This window comes from Mustela nigripes, chromosome 14, assembly GCF_022355385.1.
Source record: "Mustela nigripes isolate SB6536 chromosome 14, MUSNIG.SB6536, whole genome shotgun sequence".
Classification (NCBI taxonomy): domain Eukaryota; kingdom Metazoa; phylum Chordata; class Mammalia; order Carnivora; family Mustelidae; genus Mustela; species Mustela nigripes.
The window spans coordinates 31,241,391-31,259,317 of NC_081570.1; the positions used below are offsets into that span (position 1 = coordinate 31,241,391).

General features: G+C 51.1%; 1 protein-coding gene and 1 long non-coding RNA gene across 2 annotated transcripts; both read right to left on the reverse strand.

Annotated features, from left to right (window-relative positions):
• Nucleotides 1-413: 413 nt before the first annotated feature.
• Nucleotides 414-1,811, reverse strand: CITED4 (Cbp/p300 interacting transactivator with Glu/Asp rich carboxy-terminal domain 4). The gene has a single exon (XM_059376417.1). It carries the CDS (start codon nucleotides 1,529-1,531, stop codon nucleotides 959-961), a length of 573 nt encoding a protein of 190 aa, XP_059232400.1. The 5' UTR covers nucleotides 1,532-1,811; the 3' UTR covers nucleotides 414-958.
• Nucleotides 1,812-2,538: 727 nt separating this feature from the next.
• On the reverse strand, nucleotides 2,539-10,797 carry LOC132001914 (uncharacterized). Its single transcript, XR_009399720.1, has 3 exons — nucleotides 10,460-10,797; nucleotides 9,278-9,353; nucleotides 2,539-2,628 (listed from the first exon to the last, which is right to left on the reverse strand). It is a non-coding gene; the product is annotated as an uncharacterized LOC132001914 (long non-coding RNA).
• Nucleotides 10,798-17,927: the final 7,130 nt, after the last annotated feature.

Genomic DNA, 17,927 nt, shown 5'->3' on the forward strand with positions numbered 1-17,927 from the left:
AGCCTCAGAAGCCTGAATGGACAGTGTCTTGGCCAGGGAGGAGAGCCAGGATTCAAAGCCAGAAGTGTCTGAATCCTCAGGTACCACCCAGCTTCCCTCTGGCCTCCAGGCTGCCCGGAGCAAACAGGTGAGGGCAGCACCGCCAAGCTCTCCCACCCTTCCCAGGAGCTGAGAAGTCAACCTAGGTGCCTTTGGGTTTCACTGCACCGCCAGGCAGCCTATGCCTTCCAGATTATGATGTAACAGTTGCACAACTCATGATATCTTTTGAAAGAAACTGCCAGTTTCCTCTCCTGGGCACTGCCAGGGGCTGTGGCTTCCATCCCACCCAGGGTCCCCCAATGGCCTGGGGATTCGAGAAGCCAAATACAAAGCAGAGTTGTTGGAGTGGTAAAGAAATGAGAACGCAAGACTGTAAAGTGACCCAGTTTTATTTTGGTTTTTGGAGGCCAGATGGGGCCTTGCTCCACTGTACAGGGATTAGGGCTGTACAAGTTTCCCCTCCCCAAGGCGGGGGGCCCAGCGACCTGGGGGCCCAGGCGGCGGGGTGGAGGCCTCGTGGATGGGCGGTTCCAGGGGCCCAGTGACCGCAGCGGGTTGCACAAGGAGAGAAGGGGGATCAGGCAGCAGCCTGCAATGGCTCAGATTGGGGGGCAGGGTAGGGGAGAATCCGAGAGGACAGAGAGTCCAAGAATCGGGAGTCGGAAAGGGGGTCCAGTACCCTTCACTTTACCGCTGAGGCTCCGGGTCAGAGAGGTGGAGCTGAACTGTCATCCTGCAGGACGCCGAGCCTGGACTGAGGCCAGGAGTCCCAAGCCGGCGTCGGGCTCGCAGCGCCAACCCGCTGCCTCCACCCTCACGGAGGGTGCGCGCGGGGCCCGGGCGCTTGGGGCGGACTCCGGCGGGCTGTCAGACCCCCTTCTCCTCTCGGGTACGCCAGGCAGGCGCCCGGCCGCACTCAGCAGCTCACCGAGCCGGCGGGTGGCGCCGACCCCAAGTCCGAGAAGCAGTCGAACTCGCTCTGGCCCAGGAAGAGCTCGGGCAGCTCGCGCACGCGGTGCAGCCCGAGCTCGAGCTCCAGCGACGTCAGCGCCTCCTCGTCGATGAGTTCGGCGTCCATGCAGCCCAGGGCGTGCGCGGGCGGCGGTGGGGCCGGGGCGCCGGGCGCCGGCTGCAGGCACGGGGGCCCTCCCGGGACGCCGGGGGGCGCGGCCGCGCGGCCCGGGTACAGCGTCGCCACCGGCTGCAAGTGCGCGCCGCCGCCGGCCGGCGGTGGCACGGCCGGAAAGGGCTGGAAGGCGGGCGGCGGCCCGAAGGCCCCGTACGCCAGGGCTCCGGGTGGGGGCGGCGGCGGCGGCGGCGGCGGCGGCGGCGGCCCCAGCGGAGTCCCTCGCGGCCGCAAGCCGCTGTCCAGGCCCGGGCCCGCGTACGGCTGCAGCGTCCGGAGCGCGTGGGGGCCGTGGGAGGGCGCAGCTGGCGGCGGTCTCTGCACCAGGCGGTAGCCCTCGGCGAGCATCAGGTGGTCGGCCATGACGACGGGCCGGATGCCTGCGGGGGCGGCGGCCGGATGGTCAGCGCCGGCGTCCCCGGGTCCGGGCCAGCTCCTTCCCGCCGCGAGGGATCCGCGTCCCGTGCCCTCCCCACTGCTCAGTCAGGCAAAGGGAAAACGGAGCCCTACTCGTGGTACTGCTCAACCCAGGGCGCCCCGAACTCAGAGCTCCCGTGCGCCTCGGGGTTGCAGCTCCCGGCAGCTAGAACACCGCACACCAGCTCTCGGTACTCCGACCTCCGCGCCGCGCCCCCGGATACAGCACCTTCTTAAAGCAGAGGCGGGGATTCCCCGCCCCCGGGCGCTCATTGGCTGGATGGGACACTCCTGGGCGGGCCATGCCGCTCCTCCAGGTTTCGGCCCCGCCCCTCCCGGAGCTCCGCCCTTTGGACTCCAGGCGGTGCCGCGGGCTAAGAGAGCTGCTTGGGTACGTTTGGCACTTTTCAAGGGGTTTGGGCTGACTGTCCCAGACTCAGCCCTGGGACTGACTGGGACCAAGCTCGAACAGACTGGAAGGTGGTTTAGGAGGGGCCCGAGGTTTAGGTCCCCAGAGCTGCAGGATCTCAAGGTCAACCTCTTAATTTTCCAGATGGAACCCGAAGCTTGGTGGTGGAAGGGGTTTCCTGGAAATACACACCAAAGCTTTAAGAGAAGCGAGACTGGAACATAGGTTTTGTGACTGTAACCTCTACACAGGGCACAGGCACCCATGTGTAGAGGCGCAGGCACCCACCTCACAAGGTCCCACAGAAAGCCAGCTGCTTTTCCCCACAACCCCAGGGGAGCCAGGTGCTCCTCCAGTGGCTTCCACTTACTTGTCAGTGGAAGCATATATTGAGTTGTTATTAAAGTAATTTATGGGCATGTCTCCTGAAGGACTCGTTCATCTTCAGGTCCTCAGCACTTGGCTCAGAGGCTGGCCCAGAATAGGCTTTCAGTAAAGTTTTGGTGAATGAAAAAATGATCAAACAAACTGGAACTCACCTGAGCTTCAGTTTCTTTATCTGTAAAATGGGGGCAAAAGCCGCACTGATCCTATTGGGTTCTTGTGAAGGTTCAATGAAGTAAGACACGTCCAGCTGATGTGGGAAACAAAGGCAGAAGGAAATGTAGATAAAATGAAATCTTCTAACCTGCTGCCCATTGACAAACACTTGAGATAAGGTAGATTATAATATTCCTCCAGGAGCCTGTGCATCTTCTTTAGCATAGGAAAGCCCTTTGGAACTTCCCTTATTTTTAGTTCTCCCAGCCCCAAGGTGTACAGTCACTGGCCCTCACAATCTGGAAGCAGTGGAGAGCAGCAGGCAGAAGCGGCAGCCGCCCTTTCTGCCCACAGGTGTTGTCCCCAGGCTTTAATAAAAGGACCATTTTGCACCCTAAATGTCTCAAGAATTCTTTCTTGGCCATCAGCTCCAGGCCGCACTAACCTCACCAACACACCAACATTCAGCGAACCAAATCATGGTGCCTGGCACATAGTAGGTGCTCAAAAATATACCTCAAATGAATGAAAAGCTGGACTTAACTTTTGTCCTTTAAGATCGGAGTTGGGATGTTGCATCTTCCCTTGATAACAGTAACGACTTGGATGTTTAGAGTGTCTCACATTCCACAAACGTCATAAGGGGGGTGGGGCATGGATTAGCAGCTCCATTCTGCAGATAAGGAGACCAAGGCACACAAAGGAAAAGTGGCCTTCTGGGGGCCCTGCACAACCAGAACTAACGTGGGGATGTGTGTGTCCTTAAAGCGGCTGGAGTCTCTCCAGGTGGCCAGGAGACAGCCACCCGAACCTTGCTCTCCACTTGTTTGCCACTGCCTCTCCCTTCTCTGGCTTCTCTCCCCTGGTAGTGTCCTTGGCACTTCCTGGAACTTGGGTTTATCCAGTTCGTACAGAGGGAAGAATCTCAGAAGCCCGAGTTCTAATCGTGTCCCCACCACTGGCAGGGACTGTGACCCCTGGGTGCTGGGAGAGGGTGTTGTCCCTTGATTCTCCAGGGCCTCAGTTTCCTGCTCAGCGAAAGGGAGATTGTAAGCCCTGCCTGGTCACCCTGCAAGCTTGTGGCAAGGTCACAAGTGACCATGGAAGGGATCATATTTTATGCAAAGTGTAAAAGCTGCACAGTAGAATTGATTCTCCTGAAACTCTCCCCGATTAAAGCTTCACATGGAAATTCCTAAGCCGGGCTGCATCTGAGACTCATCTAGAGGTGTGTGTCCAAGGCGGCGAAGGTGGGCGGGCCTTTGAAAAATACTAAATCCCTGACCCCACGCAAATCTCCTGACTCGGGCTCCGTGAGGGTATTTTTGAATCATGAGAATTTGTGTTTTTTAAAAAACGATCCTGTCATTCTGACGGGGTTGGTCTAAGGACACCAACCTTTGGGAGCCATTGTGCCATGAAACAGTTTTCCTTAAAAAGAAAGAAAAAAGTGTATGAATGAGAATAATGTTTAGAAAGTTCTTTCCTTTAGTCAACAAATATTTATTGGACGTCTACTCCATGTCAGACATTAATCTACTCGTGGTTTTGAAGCTTTGGGGATCAAGCAATTCCTCAAGAACCTAACAAAAGCTACAGGCATCATGGTCACAAATTATAGTACATAAATGCAGCAGGCTAGCCGATCTCTGGGGGACACTTGGGATCCTCAGGGGTTCATGGGGTTTGGGTTACGAATCCCTGTTCTTCCTTGGGGACGTATAGTAAAGAATCAGCTAAGTAAAATGATTATCTGCATGTTAGAAAGTGGGGGAAAAAAGAAAAATAGGGTTGGGAAGAGATTGGGGGTACGGGTGGGGAGCAGCTTCTAGGATTGCACAGGACAGCCGGGGTTGGCTGTACTGAGACTGAGATCTGGGCAAAGACTTGAAGGAGGGGAGGGCTGTAGCCATGTGGGATCTGGGGCAAGAGCCATCCCACCAGAGGAGACAAATGGAGTATGATTCTAAAATCCTGGCGCAAGGGACCAGAGCGGTACTGCCACCAAGGACCTGTCCCAGCCTGGGAATCAGTTTCTGAATCAGAAACTGCAGGTGGTTCTGGGCCCCTAAGTTAGGGTAAAGCCTTGGGCTAGGAAGGTATGTGGCTGCAGCAGAGGGAGCTCTGGGCTGGAGGAGGTCAGAGAGGGAGGAGGCAGGTGGCAGGGGGGTGGGGGGGAGATCACGTGGGGCTACTAAGGGCCTTGTTGGGCCTCCTAAGGACTTTGGCAGATGAGTCGCCTGATGCAACTTAGGCCACAGAAGCACAGCTCTGGGCAGACCTCATTTGCTCCCAGCATGTACATGAACTACTTTCTTGCTCTACCTTGGACTGCTCTGGCACATTCATTTCTCAGGGCTCTTGCTGTTCCTTCTCCCCGGCATGCTTTTCCCTGAGTCAGTCCTTCCCTGTGTTCAGATCTCCATCTCAAAGTCAGTCCCTCACAGACACCTTCCCTTGTCACTCCCTGTCCCTCTCTATCCCCTCAGTTCTGCTTTGCTTCTTAGCAGTTACCACGACTTGGCTTCCTTGGAAAGAAGGTCTCTGTACTAGCAGGTCGGGTCCCTGAGACCAGAACCCTTGATTCTCTTGGTCTACACAGTATTTCTTTCTTTCTTTTTTTTTAAGATTTTATTTATTTATTTGACAGAGAGAGAGATCACAAGTAGGCAGTAGGCAGAGAGGCAGGCAGAGAGAGAGAGGAGGAAGCAGGCTTCCGGCTGAGCAGAGAGCCCGATGCAGCGCTCGATCCCAGGACCCTGGGATCATGACCTGAGCCGAAGGCAGAGGCTTAACCCACTGAGCCACCCAGGCACCCCATACACAGTATTTCTGAGGCATCAGAACGGTGCTTGGCCCATAGAGAGGACTGAAACAGTTGTCAAGGGAATAAATTAGGCAGAGTAGAAGTTATTGCCCTTTTTGACCAAGAAGGAAACTGAGGCCCAGAAATAACTCAGGAGGTTGGCTGAGATCACAAGGTGTGTGTCATGGAGCCAGAGTTGGATGTAAGAAAGCTAGTTCATTGTCGTGGTTTTCCCAAACATCCCCAATTTTTTGATATACCTCCTTAAATTTCCCTCTCCTTGAATGTGGGCTGGACACAGTGACTCACTTCTGACAAAGAGAATATAGCAGAGTTGACAGTGTCATTTCCAAGATTCGATCCCCAAAGATACTGCAGGTTTCTTCTTGCTCTCTCTCTTGAATCACTTGCTCTGGGGAAGTTAGTTGACATGCCCCCAGGGTGTCAAGCAGCCCTAGGGAGAGACCCGCATGGCTGGAAACTGAGCCTTCCTGCCAGCAACCTGTGAGGAGTTGAGACCTTATGCCAACAGCGGTATGTGCGAGCTCCCTCCAAAGCCGACCCTCCAGTGACAGCCAAGGTTTTAGATGTCGGCAGCCCCAGCGGACATCTTGTTTGCAATCTCACCAGACAGCTGGAGCCAGAAGGACCTAGCTAGCTACGCCATTACTAGCTTCCTGAACCAGAGAAACTGAGATGATAAATGTTTGTTGTTTAAAGCTACTCGGTTTGGGGGACAATTTTGTTACACAGCAGTAGATAATACATGAATATAGCAACCTGTCCCTGGTTCATCCCCAAACGGGCCTTACTTTGCTCTACTTTTTATTTTTTCTAAGCGTTCATCATCTTTTTTTTTTTTTTTTTTTAAGATTTTATGTATTTATTTATCAGAGGGAGAGAGTGGCAGCAGAGGGAGAAGTAGGCTTCCCACTGAGCAAGGAGCCCCATGAGGGATTTGATCCCAAGAGTCTGGGATCATGACCTGAGCCGGAGGCAGACGCCTAACCTGTTGAGACACCCAGGCGTCCCGCATTCATCATCTTTTAACACATTCAATAATTCATTCACTTATCATGTTTAATTGTTTGTCTTCCTACCACTTGAGTGTCAGCGCTACACGGCAGGGAACATTGTTTTATTTATTGATTTATCCCTACCACCTAGAGCAGTGCCTGACACATATTATACTTCACTAAAAATGAGATATTATCGGGGCACCTGGGTGGCTCAATGGGTTAAAGCCTCTGCCTTCAGCTCAGGTCATGATCCCAGGGTCCTGGGATCAAGCCCCACATCCGACTCTCTACTTGGCGGGGAGCCTGCTTCCTCCTCTCTGTCTCTGCCTGCCTCTCTGCCTCCTTGTGATCTCTGTCTGTCAAATAAATTAAAAAAAAACTCATTAAAAAAATGAGGTATTATAAATATAAGACAATTCTTACTTTGGAAAAAATTGAAATGGGAAAAGAATCCATGGGTGTGAGAATCAAGAAAATGTGTTGGCAGGTGCTCAGTAAGTATTAGAAAGTAGAATGGCAGCAGGCTGGCTTTGGTGAAGGCAGCAATAAGCCCCGCCCCAATACAGACGCATTCCTAGCCAATGAGATGTGAGCAGAAGGGATTGGGTGGGGCTTCCTGGAAAGCTCTTTGAAACAGATGGAATTGCGTGGAAGAGGTCAATCTACAAACACAAGACCAAGGTTAGGGGTTGCCAGGGCCTGGGAAGAGGGAGAATAGGAGCAACTGCTTAATGATTCCTTTTGGGGTGATAAAAATGTTTCACAATTAGATAGTGATTACACAACATGGTGACTATGCTAAATGCCACTGAATTGTTCACATTAAAATAGTTCATTTTAGGGACACCTGGGTGTCTCTGTTGGTTAAGTGTCTGCTTCTGGCTCAGGTCATGATCCCGGAGTCCTAGGATCAAGTTCTGTGTTGGACTCCTTGCTAGGCGAGGAGTTTGTTCCTCCCTCTGCCCCCCCCCCATCTCTCTCTCTCTAAAATAATAAATAAAATCTTTTTAAATTTTTAAAAAGTAATAAAAAATAAAATCATTAATTTTGCGCCGCCTGGGTGGCTCAGTAGGTTTTGAGCGTCAGACTCTTGGTTTTGGTTCAGGTCATGATCTCAGAGTCAGGACAGAAGATCAAGCCCTGACTTGGGTTCTGTGTTCAGCGCAGAGTCTGCTTGTCCTTTTCCCTTTGCTCCTCTCCCTGTTGCACACAGACACTCTGTCTCTCTTTCTCAAAAATTAAAAAATTAAAAATAAATAAAATGTTTAATTTTATGTTATATGAATTTCACCTCAATGAAAGAAAAATAGATTCAGCCATCGCTCACTTTATGTTCTTTGCCTTCTTCCCTTCCTTCCAGGGATGAGGATGTGATGCCTAGAGAGACAGTAGACATTTTTTTCAGCATGAGGACAGAGGAGGAGGAGGAGGGAGTGGAGGAGGATGAGTTAATAGTTAACACGGAGTGCTTAATATGTGCTAGATATTGGTCTAAGCTCTTTATATATATATTAGTTCACTTAATAATAACAACAACCCTATAAGGAAGATACTATTCCCATTTAATGGGTGAAAAAACTGGTACAGAGAAGAAAAATGATGGCACATGCTTAAGATGGTAGAGAGGAATCTCCAGGTACCATGGAATCTCTGTAGCCAGTTCTGGGAGACCTACTTTGGCCTTCTTACTATTTGGGAAAAAAAAAAAAAAAAAAAAAGTCAGTTAAGCCATTGTAGTTAGGTTTCTGTCCCATGAAACCTAAGGTTCAAAGCCAGGTGTATCTGACTTTAGTGCAAGACTGCACGAAACAACTAAACAACGTTGTGCCCTCCTGGTCTGCAAATCAGTTATCAAGGGCTTTTTGGTACCTCAGATGCCACTGGATGGTGGTCATGTTTAGGGTAGAGATGGGGTCTCTTTCCTCTCCCAAGCCCCATTGCCTGGCATGGGGCCTAGTTTGTACCAGAGTGTGGTGTGAGGTTGGGATTAGCCATCTGGATCCAGGGAAGGAGCTTGGACTGCAGGGAGGGAGACGTGCCCAGCAAAACACAGAGGTCAAAGTTGCACTGTGTCCTGGGGATGTGTGGGTGGAGGGCGGGTAGCGGAGACGTCATGAAGGAGTGAGCCTTCCCAGATGGGCAGGATCTGGATAGATGAAGATGGCAGGGAAATGAGGCTTCTGGAGAAAGAGCACAGATTTGGAATGAAAGCATGAAGGCATACATGTGCAGCATGAAGTTCAGGAGTACCAGGTAGCTGGGTGGGGCCAGAATTATGGTCATTTGTGTCTGGAGAGGCAATCAGGCTTGGACACTGAAGGTCCTTGAGAGCCAGTGTTCCTAACAATGAAAATCATTCGTGAAGAGTGTTCTACATCTTCTCTCAGCAACCCAAGGAAGAGAAAAGGCAGGAGATATTTCACCCACTTTGCAGAAAGTAATTGAGAAAGAGAGAGGTGAATCAATTTGGGTAATGTTGCATAGCTAGCAAGGGCAAAGGCAGGACCTGAACCTGGGTCTTTCTTTTTTTCCCCTGGGTCTTTTAATTCATACACTGCACTTGTTTATTCAAGCAAGGGATGATCAGCAACTCTTTGGGTAGGGAGGGGCCATGGAAGGGTTTTGAGCAAGAAGGTGCTGATCCTCCTATTAGAACTTTATCTCCTGCCAGTGGGAAGGACGAATGAATCTGAGGCAAACTGGGTGGCCTTAGCAACAGACTCATTCATTCATTCATTCATGCATTCAATCATTCAACAAATACTTACTGAACCTCTACTGTGTGCCAGGACTTTCTGACATCATGGAGCTTAGAATTTAGTGACAAGAGAGACAAGAACCAAGTGAAAAAAAACCAAACAATTACAAACTGTCAAGGGCTAGGAAGGAAAGAAGCAGGCAGAGTGATTTGAACTTACTTTAGAAAGAGGGCTCAGGGCTGGCGCCTTGGACGGGTGACATTAAATTGAACTTGATAGAGAAGAGGAGTCAACCCTGCAAAGAACAGAGGGAAGACATTCTGGGCAAAGAAGCAACACGTGCAAAGGCTCAAGGACAAAAAAGGTGGTGGGTTTGAGGAACTGAACAAAAGCCCTCAAGCGGGAGGGTGGTGAACTGAGGGTCAATGATGAGATGGGTAGGCAAGAGTGAGGTCGTGAAGGTGCTGTGGAGCTGAGTCAAGGGGTTGGATGTGTTTCAAGTGGGGTAGGAAGCTGCTGGAGTCAGGAGGCTCCTGTTGGTACCCCCATTAGGACCAGAACCCCATGATCCCATGGGAGAGGGAGCCTACGGAGCGACGGAGTAGGTGTTCAACCACTTCTAGTGGAGTCAGATAAGGGCGTGGCATTAAGTTTTAAAATCAGCATGTAAGGCAAAAGTCACACGTAGTCCTTAAAAATCCCCCATAGAACTTACTACACTTACATTTTTGCATGTTCAGTCTATATAGTAATAGATCTGTTTGTAGGCATCAAATATAGTAATATATAGTATAGGAAAAACCATATATTACATAAAAAGCACAAAAATAAGGATATTGTTTCATATTACTCTTAACACATAAAAGAGAGATAAAGGCAGGAGTCAACTAGTGCCTGTGTGTTTGGGAGAGGCTCCCCATAGTGGATGCTGTTGGGGCCCCGCCTGGAGCCCCTTTCCCGACTGGTGCCCCGCCTCCCAGCTGCCCAGATGTTGTTTCCAGTCATAGCTGCCTCCTTCTCTTGCAGATTGCCCTCAACAAAATGGAAGCCTCCTCTTTGCCCATTCCAGCCCCTGCCAGTCCTGGGGACAGACTGGTGAGGGCACAAAAGAATCACCCCCTTGCTCAATTTGAGACTACCCTGTGGGGTGACTGGCACGCCAGAGCTCCCTGAGGGCTAGGCGGGGACTGACTCCTTCCCCGCTTTCTCTTGTTTGCTTGCCTCTCTCTCCCCAGACCTGTGCTTCTAGGGAACCTGACCCAAGATCCTCCCTTGAAGTGCATGCCCATTAGTTGCCAAGACTGACGTTCTTTGTCTTATTTAATCCTCATAATAACTCAGGGGGTTCTGCCCAGCTCGCGGTGACACTCCTTCTCTGAGACGTGCCCGCTCCTCACTTACCTGTGGCAATCCCCACTAATGCTCCATGACGCACGTTTCCTGGACGTTGCTCCCTGTGTCACAGACCACAGCAGACCTTAGCCCAAGCTGGGCTGGATTCTTCCTCCCAGGAGTTTGGAATTAGGACTGAAAGATGGAAGCCCGTCAGGGCGATGCTCGGACTGTTGCGCATGAACCTGCGCGTGAGCTCTGTGAGCAGCAAGCTTTTGTCACAGGCGGAGAGAGCCCATCTGCAGAAGGAGAAGGGTGAAGCCAACATGGAGGGAGAAGAGACACGAGGGGAGATGGAGAGGGAGTTCTCCCTGAATTCCAGATGGCTTTGTGGGTGTAGCGCCAGGCTCCTGTGACCCTCTGCCCTGGAGTTCCACGACTGCCCTGGTGTCCTCCTGACACAGACCTGATGTTGCGTCAGCTAGCTAGCAAGACAAGGAAGCGTTGGCAAAGATGCGGAATTTAATCCCCATTTTACAGGGGATGAGAAGAGTGTCAGGAAGGTTGCTTCACCAGCTGATGGGACCAGAGCCAGACACCGACGGGGCTAAGATTCACAGCAGGGTCTGGCTCAGTCCCAGGTCAGGCTCATTCCCCTGCTCGCCCTGCCTTCCCGTGGCTCATGCCTGCCCGCTGGGGTCAGGGCTCTCTCTGGGCCTGTGTATGCTGCGTCTCTGAGGAGCCCAGCTCTGGACTGGCAGAAATCGCTTTCTTGGGCTCAGGAATTCCTGAGCTGCCTGACAACATGATGAGGGTGTCGTATCACCTTGGAAGTTGCTACTTTTGACTTGGCAGCTACAGGTCTCCCGTGAATAAGAAGCCTGTGCCTAGCTCTAGAGCCAGGTGCAAAGGATGGCCTGAGAGACCTTGACCTTCCCGCTTCCTCTTGAGGACGACCTTGACTTCTGATGGTTGTGTAACTGGGACTCCAAGACCCTGCACATCTGTGGGAGGGGGAGGTTTGCCAGAACTGCATTTTCTCGCCAGCATCACCCATCCCTTAAAAGTCAGGCTAATGAACCAGTCAATGCTGAGGCCAAACCAGGCATGATTAATCATTTCCTCCTCCACGCTGCTGCTCCTGCATCCTGTGGGTGAGTCATTTCCGTAGCCCCATACCTCACGTGATGCCCAGCACGAAATGGGTATGGGGGCACATTTGCTGGATGAATGGTGTTGAATCTCACACTATGGGATGTTGTGTCCCTCAGTCCCCTTGGCAACACTTAAAGCAGCATGAGGGTACTACCAAGTTTTATTCTTGGGTGAGGGACCGGCCAGCCAGAGAGTGCAGTGCAAAAGTGTGGGCTCCGCAGACACTCAGGTTCAGGAGTCTCTGCCTTGAATTCCTTCCAGCTCTGCCTCTCTGGATCTTGAAATCCTATGCAAAGTTATTCCTTCTCTCTGAGCCTCAGTTTCCCCATCTGTAAAATGAGAGTGATAATGCCTCTCTAACCATGTAATCCAGAGGATTAAATGAGATAGTATACCTAAAGTTTACATCAGTGGCTTGACACAAAGTAGGAGTTCAGTAACATTAACTTTCTCCACTCTGGTATTTCCCACAGTGCCAGGGATAGGGCAGACATTCCATCAGGTAAGGTCCCCTTCAGGCCATCCTGGGACCATCCTGCCAATGTGTGGCAAATGTATGAACGGGCCCAAGAGTTACCAGTCACAGAAGCAGGTATCAGCTGAGCTCAGCCAAAGTGTAGAAATGGAACCAGGAGCTGATAAACGATTGTCACCTTAAGCCCTGTGTCTTGAGGTAGTTGTTACACAGCAAGAGCTGACTGAGACAAACGTGAAGTTCCTGGAAGTGTAGGGACAGAACAGATCTTTAAGAGCCACTGGAACCAGAACCTCCTCTCTGTGTCTCTTGTCTTTGTTTTTTTCCCCAGCATTATCTTTTTTCCTCTTTCACAGCACACTGATTTTCTTCATGGTATAGAAAATGTGGCTGAGTTTTATACCTTGCCCTTTTAGCTAATAGAGAAAAACTGACTCCTTTCTGGGCATCTTGGGTCTAAAAATTCTTGGGAAATTTAGACTCATAGGACCAGCTTGGGTTAAGCGCCCCCTGGGACCAGTCACCTGGTGATGGGGCATTGGGGAGAGGGCAGGATCGTAGAACACACCATTGCTGACCCATACTGAGTGTAAGATGTGCCATGCGCCGTTCTGAGGCTTAACCCATGTTTATTGACCTTATCCTCATCACCCAACAATCCCACTGGAGCTGTGATGATTTCTGGTCTGAAGTAAGGAAACTGGACAACTGAGGCACAAAGAGCTAAAGTAACTTGTCCAAGGTCACACAGCCAGAAAGAAGTATAGCCAGCCGCACTGCTCTGTCTCTTGTATTGAGCTCCTCGGGGGTCCTGTGTGTAGAAGGGTGAGCAGGGTGGAGGCCCTCCATGGAAGGATCTGGAGTGCTTAGCTCAGAGAAAGGAAGCAGCTAGGGTCTCTACATCACATGACCTTCACATCACTGAATGGCTGAGTAGAAGGTTCTGAGGACCTCTGAGAATGAATCTAGCACCAGTGAGTAGACATTACCAGCAAATAGGTTTCAGTTCAAGGGAAGGAGTTTCTTCAGAGTCATAGTGTCTGGGGATGTAGCCCCTAGAAATATGAGAACCTTGTTGCCAGAAGTTGGGGGCCCTCCTTGCCAAGGTATGGTTTTGAGGCTCCCTATAGTCCATCACTGAAGGTACGGCTCAGGCTGGACGTGTGGAAGATGCCCAGAGCGTAAGCGGCTGGACTAGATCCGTGGAGCCCAGGTCTTTGGATTAGTAAACCGTCCTCTTCCTAATTTTAGGAATTGGTATAAGGTGACCAGTTTTGGTTTTTTGTTTTCTGTGTTTTTTTTTTCCCACCAACTTAGGACATAGCTTAATGAGCCGGCCAAACAGACCAAAAGCAGTTTTATTCTGCATGAGAAGAAGGCCATTTCAACACCAAAATATCCAAATGACAATTATCTTAGAATAAGCCATTGTTTCCCCTTAAGGAAGAGCAGCTGACAAAGGTATGTAAACATGGCAAAGAAAAGGATATATTAAAAACCAATTTGAAGACAGAAAAATTAGGGCACAACCCTTTGTCTGACATGATGACCATTTTCTGGATACAAGTTTATCTATCGGAGGATCGGGAATTTCTGGGACTTTAAAAAAATGCCACTTATTGTTAAAAATCCAGTTCTCAGGAGGAATATTCAAGGAAATGGAAGCAATATTCTTCCAGTCCTTTTATTTTACAGACAAACAGTGGGGGATTGAGAAAAAAAAACAAACAGCTTCTGGGTTCTCCAGCCACTTTTCCTCGAACTTCACACCAGCCCTTCTGAACCTGCTGTCTGGTGTGTGGGGGAGGGGAGCACAAGAAGGGTCCTCCTCACCCCATGCTGCCTCCACCTGTCCCCTTCTCCACCCTTCCATGCTCTTCAAGGACCTGACCAGCCAACCCCCACCAGAGGTGACCAGCGCAGACTGTCACGGAGAGCTAGACCAGATATCCTGCAAAACCCCTTTCCAATCCCATTACAGTCAGATGATTGGTTCTCAGAGTCCCAGAGCAGTCCCTGTGACGGCCTTGGCCTGGCTGATTTTAGTCCCAAAAAGAAGTATGTAGGGATGCCTGGGTGGCTCAGTCAGTTAAGCCTCTGCCTTTGGCTCAGGTCATGATCCCAGGGTCCTGGGATCCAGCCCAAGATCGGGCTCCCTGCTCTGCAGGGAGTCTGCTTCTCCCCCTTCCTCTGCCGCTCCCCCTGCTTGTGCTCTCTCTCTCTCTCCACTCCCTTCTCCCTCTCTCAAATAAATAAATAAAATCTTAAAAAAAAAAAAGTGTGCGAATGAAGACGGATTCTGTTGTTATTAATAGTAGTAACAGCAGCGACCTTTGGTGAGCCCTCCCTCTGTCAGGCAATGTGCTTCCATCACCTCACTGAATTCTTTTAATAACCCTCAGTCCCCTTGGCAACACTTAAAGCAGCATGAGGGTAGTACCAAGTGCCATCCTCCTGCAGAGGTGGGGACTGAGGACGCAGGAAGATGCAGGGTGGTGAATGCTTGAGGTCACACAGCATGCAGCCGGCCAAACTGGGGTTTAAACTTCTGTCTGAAGGTGTGCTATGGTTTCACTATCGACTACTGTCCATAACGTCCTAGTCTTACTTCCTTCTCAAAATCTGGTGAGGAAGAGTGCTGGGGTTGGGGTGTGGAGAAACCAGGCCCACACGTCTGCCCAAATCTCACTTAACCTCCGCTGTTTCCTAGCCCACGGGGACTACTGGGCCATCATCTCCAGTTACTGTAGGTGTGACCTGTCTCCTGGACTCTGGTGCATAAATTCCCCGGGGGGCGGGGGCGGGGGCAGCCCTGTGCTTCTTCTGTGCCCAAGCCTGGTGCTGTTCTGGCTGGATGCTATGGGAGGGGGGTGCCCCTAGCCTGACTCGGATTCCGGGCAGGGTTGGGTCAAGGAGTAGCTAGGGGTTTCCTCTGGGTGGACCGGCCTAGCTCCTGCTGGGTTGGAAGGCAGCCTGGAAAGGAGTTTCCCAGCCATGTCTTTATTGCAGAGGGAGCACCGCATTGGGGGATGGGCTCTGCTCTCTAATTCCTCAGAAACCAGCTGCTCAAGGGGAAAGAGGAGACTTGGCGTGGGGTGCCTTCATGCTGGGGGAGGAAGCAATGCTTTCTTATAAGGTTATCATTCAGGGTCTGGTTTTTCCCTCCTTGGAAGAGACCTCGACACACCCAGAGCTGACTTGCACCAGGGAGAGAAATCTTGGCTTAGCTGGTGACCACCAGCTCTTCAGCCAGGGGTGTGTAATAGAAACAGAATGTGAGTCACATGAGATTGTAAATGGTCCCATAGTCACTTAAAAAAAAAAAGTAAAAAGAAACAAGTGAAATTAATTTTTTTTTAAAAATTTTATTTATTTGACAGAGAGAGACACGGTGAGAGAGGGAACAGAAGCAGGGGAAGTGGGAGAGGGAGAAGCAGGCTTCCCACCAAGCAGGGAGCCCAATGTGGGGCTCGAACCCAGGACTCCAGGACCATGACCAGAGCCGAAGTCAGACGCCCAAGGACTGAGCCACCCAGATGCCCCAAGTGAAATTAATTTTAATAACAAATTTTATTTAACCCAATAGATCTGAAATTATATCATTGCATCATATAATCAATATAAAAATTAATGAGCTATATCCCGTTTTCATATTAAATCTGAAATCTGATGTGCATTTTATATTTACAGCATAATTTGGAGTAGCCACAGATCATATGCTCCCTAGCTACCATATTGGACAGCAGCTTTATACCATGGATTCTGGAAACTTTACACCATGGATTCTAGGAAGATCAGAAAGTCTCAGAATTTCTGCATTCTAAGACTACCTTTGGAAGGACTTCAAGGTCGTCTGGTCCAGTCTGTCACACAGAAGGAAGAGACTTTCCTCAAGGAGACCCACTGCCCAGCTACGCTTAGCAAAGCTGAGGCTGAGTCTGTGTCCCAGTCTCCGATAACCACTCTGTCCCAGCAGGCCCCTGCCAGCGGAGCTGGGTTGCTGATGGCCACCATTAAGGTGTCACCTAGGACAGAGGGTGAGGCATGGAGACACTGGAAGGAGAAAGGATGTGCCCTCCCCCAGTAGGCATACTCTTCTCGGCCACCTTCTCCCTTTCTGGAGGGAACGTCACAGGCTGGGCACAGAATGGGCAGGCAGGCGTTCCTTTGATGAATCCTTAAACCTCAGGCCCCACCCGCTCCCTTCTGATCCTCCTCTCTTCTCTCTGAATTTATTGCTGTTTAGGATGAGCTAGACCCTGTGCTTGGTTGCAGATAAAAGACCCGCCAGACTTCCTGGGGGAAGGAGCGATTAACTCTGCCTGGGGCAACCAGGGTTGGCTTCCCTGCTGGACTGAAAGGAGTGGAACTGGGAGTGTGTTGGGTGTTGTGGGGGATGGGAGGGGGTAGGGAATGAAGGAAGAGGACCACCGGGCAGAAAAGGACGGAGCGAGAGGCAGGGGTAAAGGAGTAGGGCTCCTCTTTTCCCATGGGTGATGGCTTTCTTCTCCTCAACCCCGAGGTTTCAGTAGCCTGCATGGCTTCTCATAAAGGAAGCAAGATTCCATTTTTTTTTCTGTGTCTGCCCCACGTGAGGTCCCAAGGAGACCGGCACATGATAGGTAATCAGTGAATGGAGGGGAAAGAAGGAAGCAGATGAAGAGGCCATTCGGGTGAGGTCAAGCCAGCTGGGCAGGGGGACATGGGGACCGGTAGAGGGGCAGAAAGGTGTGTCCAAACACACACCTTGTCCCCTCATCTCACAAGCTCACTCACAACCCCAGTAGTTGGAGGTGGTTTTGCCCCCATTCTACAGGTGAGGAAAATGAGGCTCAGAGAGGTCCAATAAGGAGTGAAGGCCTATTCTGTTTGATTTCAAGGGCCAGTCTTTCTAGGTTCTTCCTGGCATGGCCTCAGCTGGCTACTGCCAAGAATCCAGCAGTGACCAAGTTCTTGGCAGGCACCCCCACCTTTGGAAAGAACTGCTTCACTGGAAATTCCTGGTGAAACGGGGGGTTCCTGGAAAGGCCTCCCGGAACAGTCACTACCCTCACTGGGTTTGGGGATCATCCACTACCCCCCCCCCCGTTCCATCACCCCCAGGTAAGGATGGAAGGGTGGCTTGCTCAAGGTCATATAGTGAGAGGGTGGGACAGGTGGGATTGACCATCCTTGCCCCTGGGCACTGAATCATGGCAGCTGCTGTGGGAAAGCCACTGTGAGACTTCCTGCCTTGGTTTTCCCATTCAGGCAATGGGTAGGATTGCTCTGGCCTATCTGTCTGGGCCTGGAGCCAGGGGACTGGGAAAGAGCTGAGCACAGCGCATTACAGCGACGCCTCGCCCTGTTCCAGTGCCAACAGTTCACATGGGGCATCCCTGCCCCTGAGCAGCGGACTCTCCAGTTCTCAGAGGGACCGGCCAGGCTCCGAGGTGGCTCAAATCCCCAGTACCTGCACAGGCAGGGTGAAAAACTGCTCCATTTGCCCAAGATTGTCTCCATCTTAGCAGTCCACATCCTGCATCCTGGGAACCCCTTGGTCCTGGGCAAACGGGGACAGTCAGTCACCCTAGCCCTGACACCAAGTTCAAGTTCATAGCACTCAAAAATGTTCTGAGTGAGGGGCGCCTGGGTGGCTCAGTGGGTTAAAGCCTCTGCCTTTGGCTCAGGTCATGATCGAGGGTCCTGGGATTGAGCCCCGCATCGGGCTCTCTGCTCAGCAGGGAACCTGCTTCCTCCTCTCTCTCTGCCTGCCTCTCTGCCTACTTGTGATCTCTGTCTGTCTAATAAATAAAATCTTAAAAAAAAATGTTCTAAGTGAATACAATCAATGAAGTAAAGAGCCATTGAGCAACAGTGCTGGGAAGGCGGTGGGGGTTGGTGGGTTGGAGACAGAATGGTGACTGC

Coding starts and splice junctions, on each gene's coding strand:
- CITED4 (XM_059376417.1), bottom strand. CDS start 1,531: ATGGCCGACCACCTGATGCTCGCCGAGGGCTACCGCCTGGTGCAGAGA.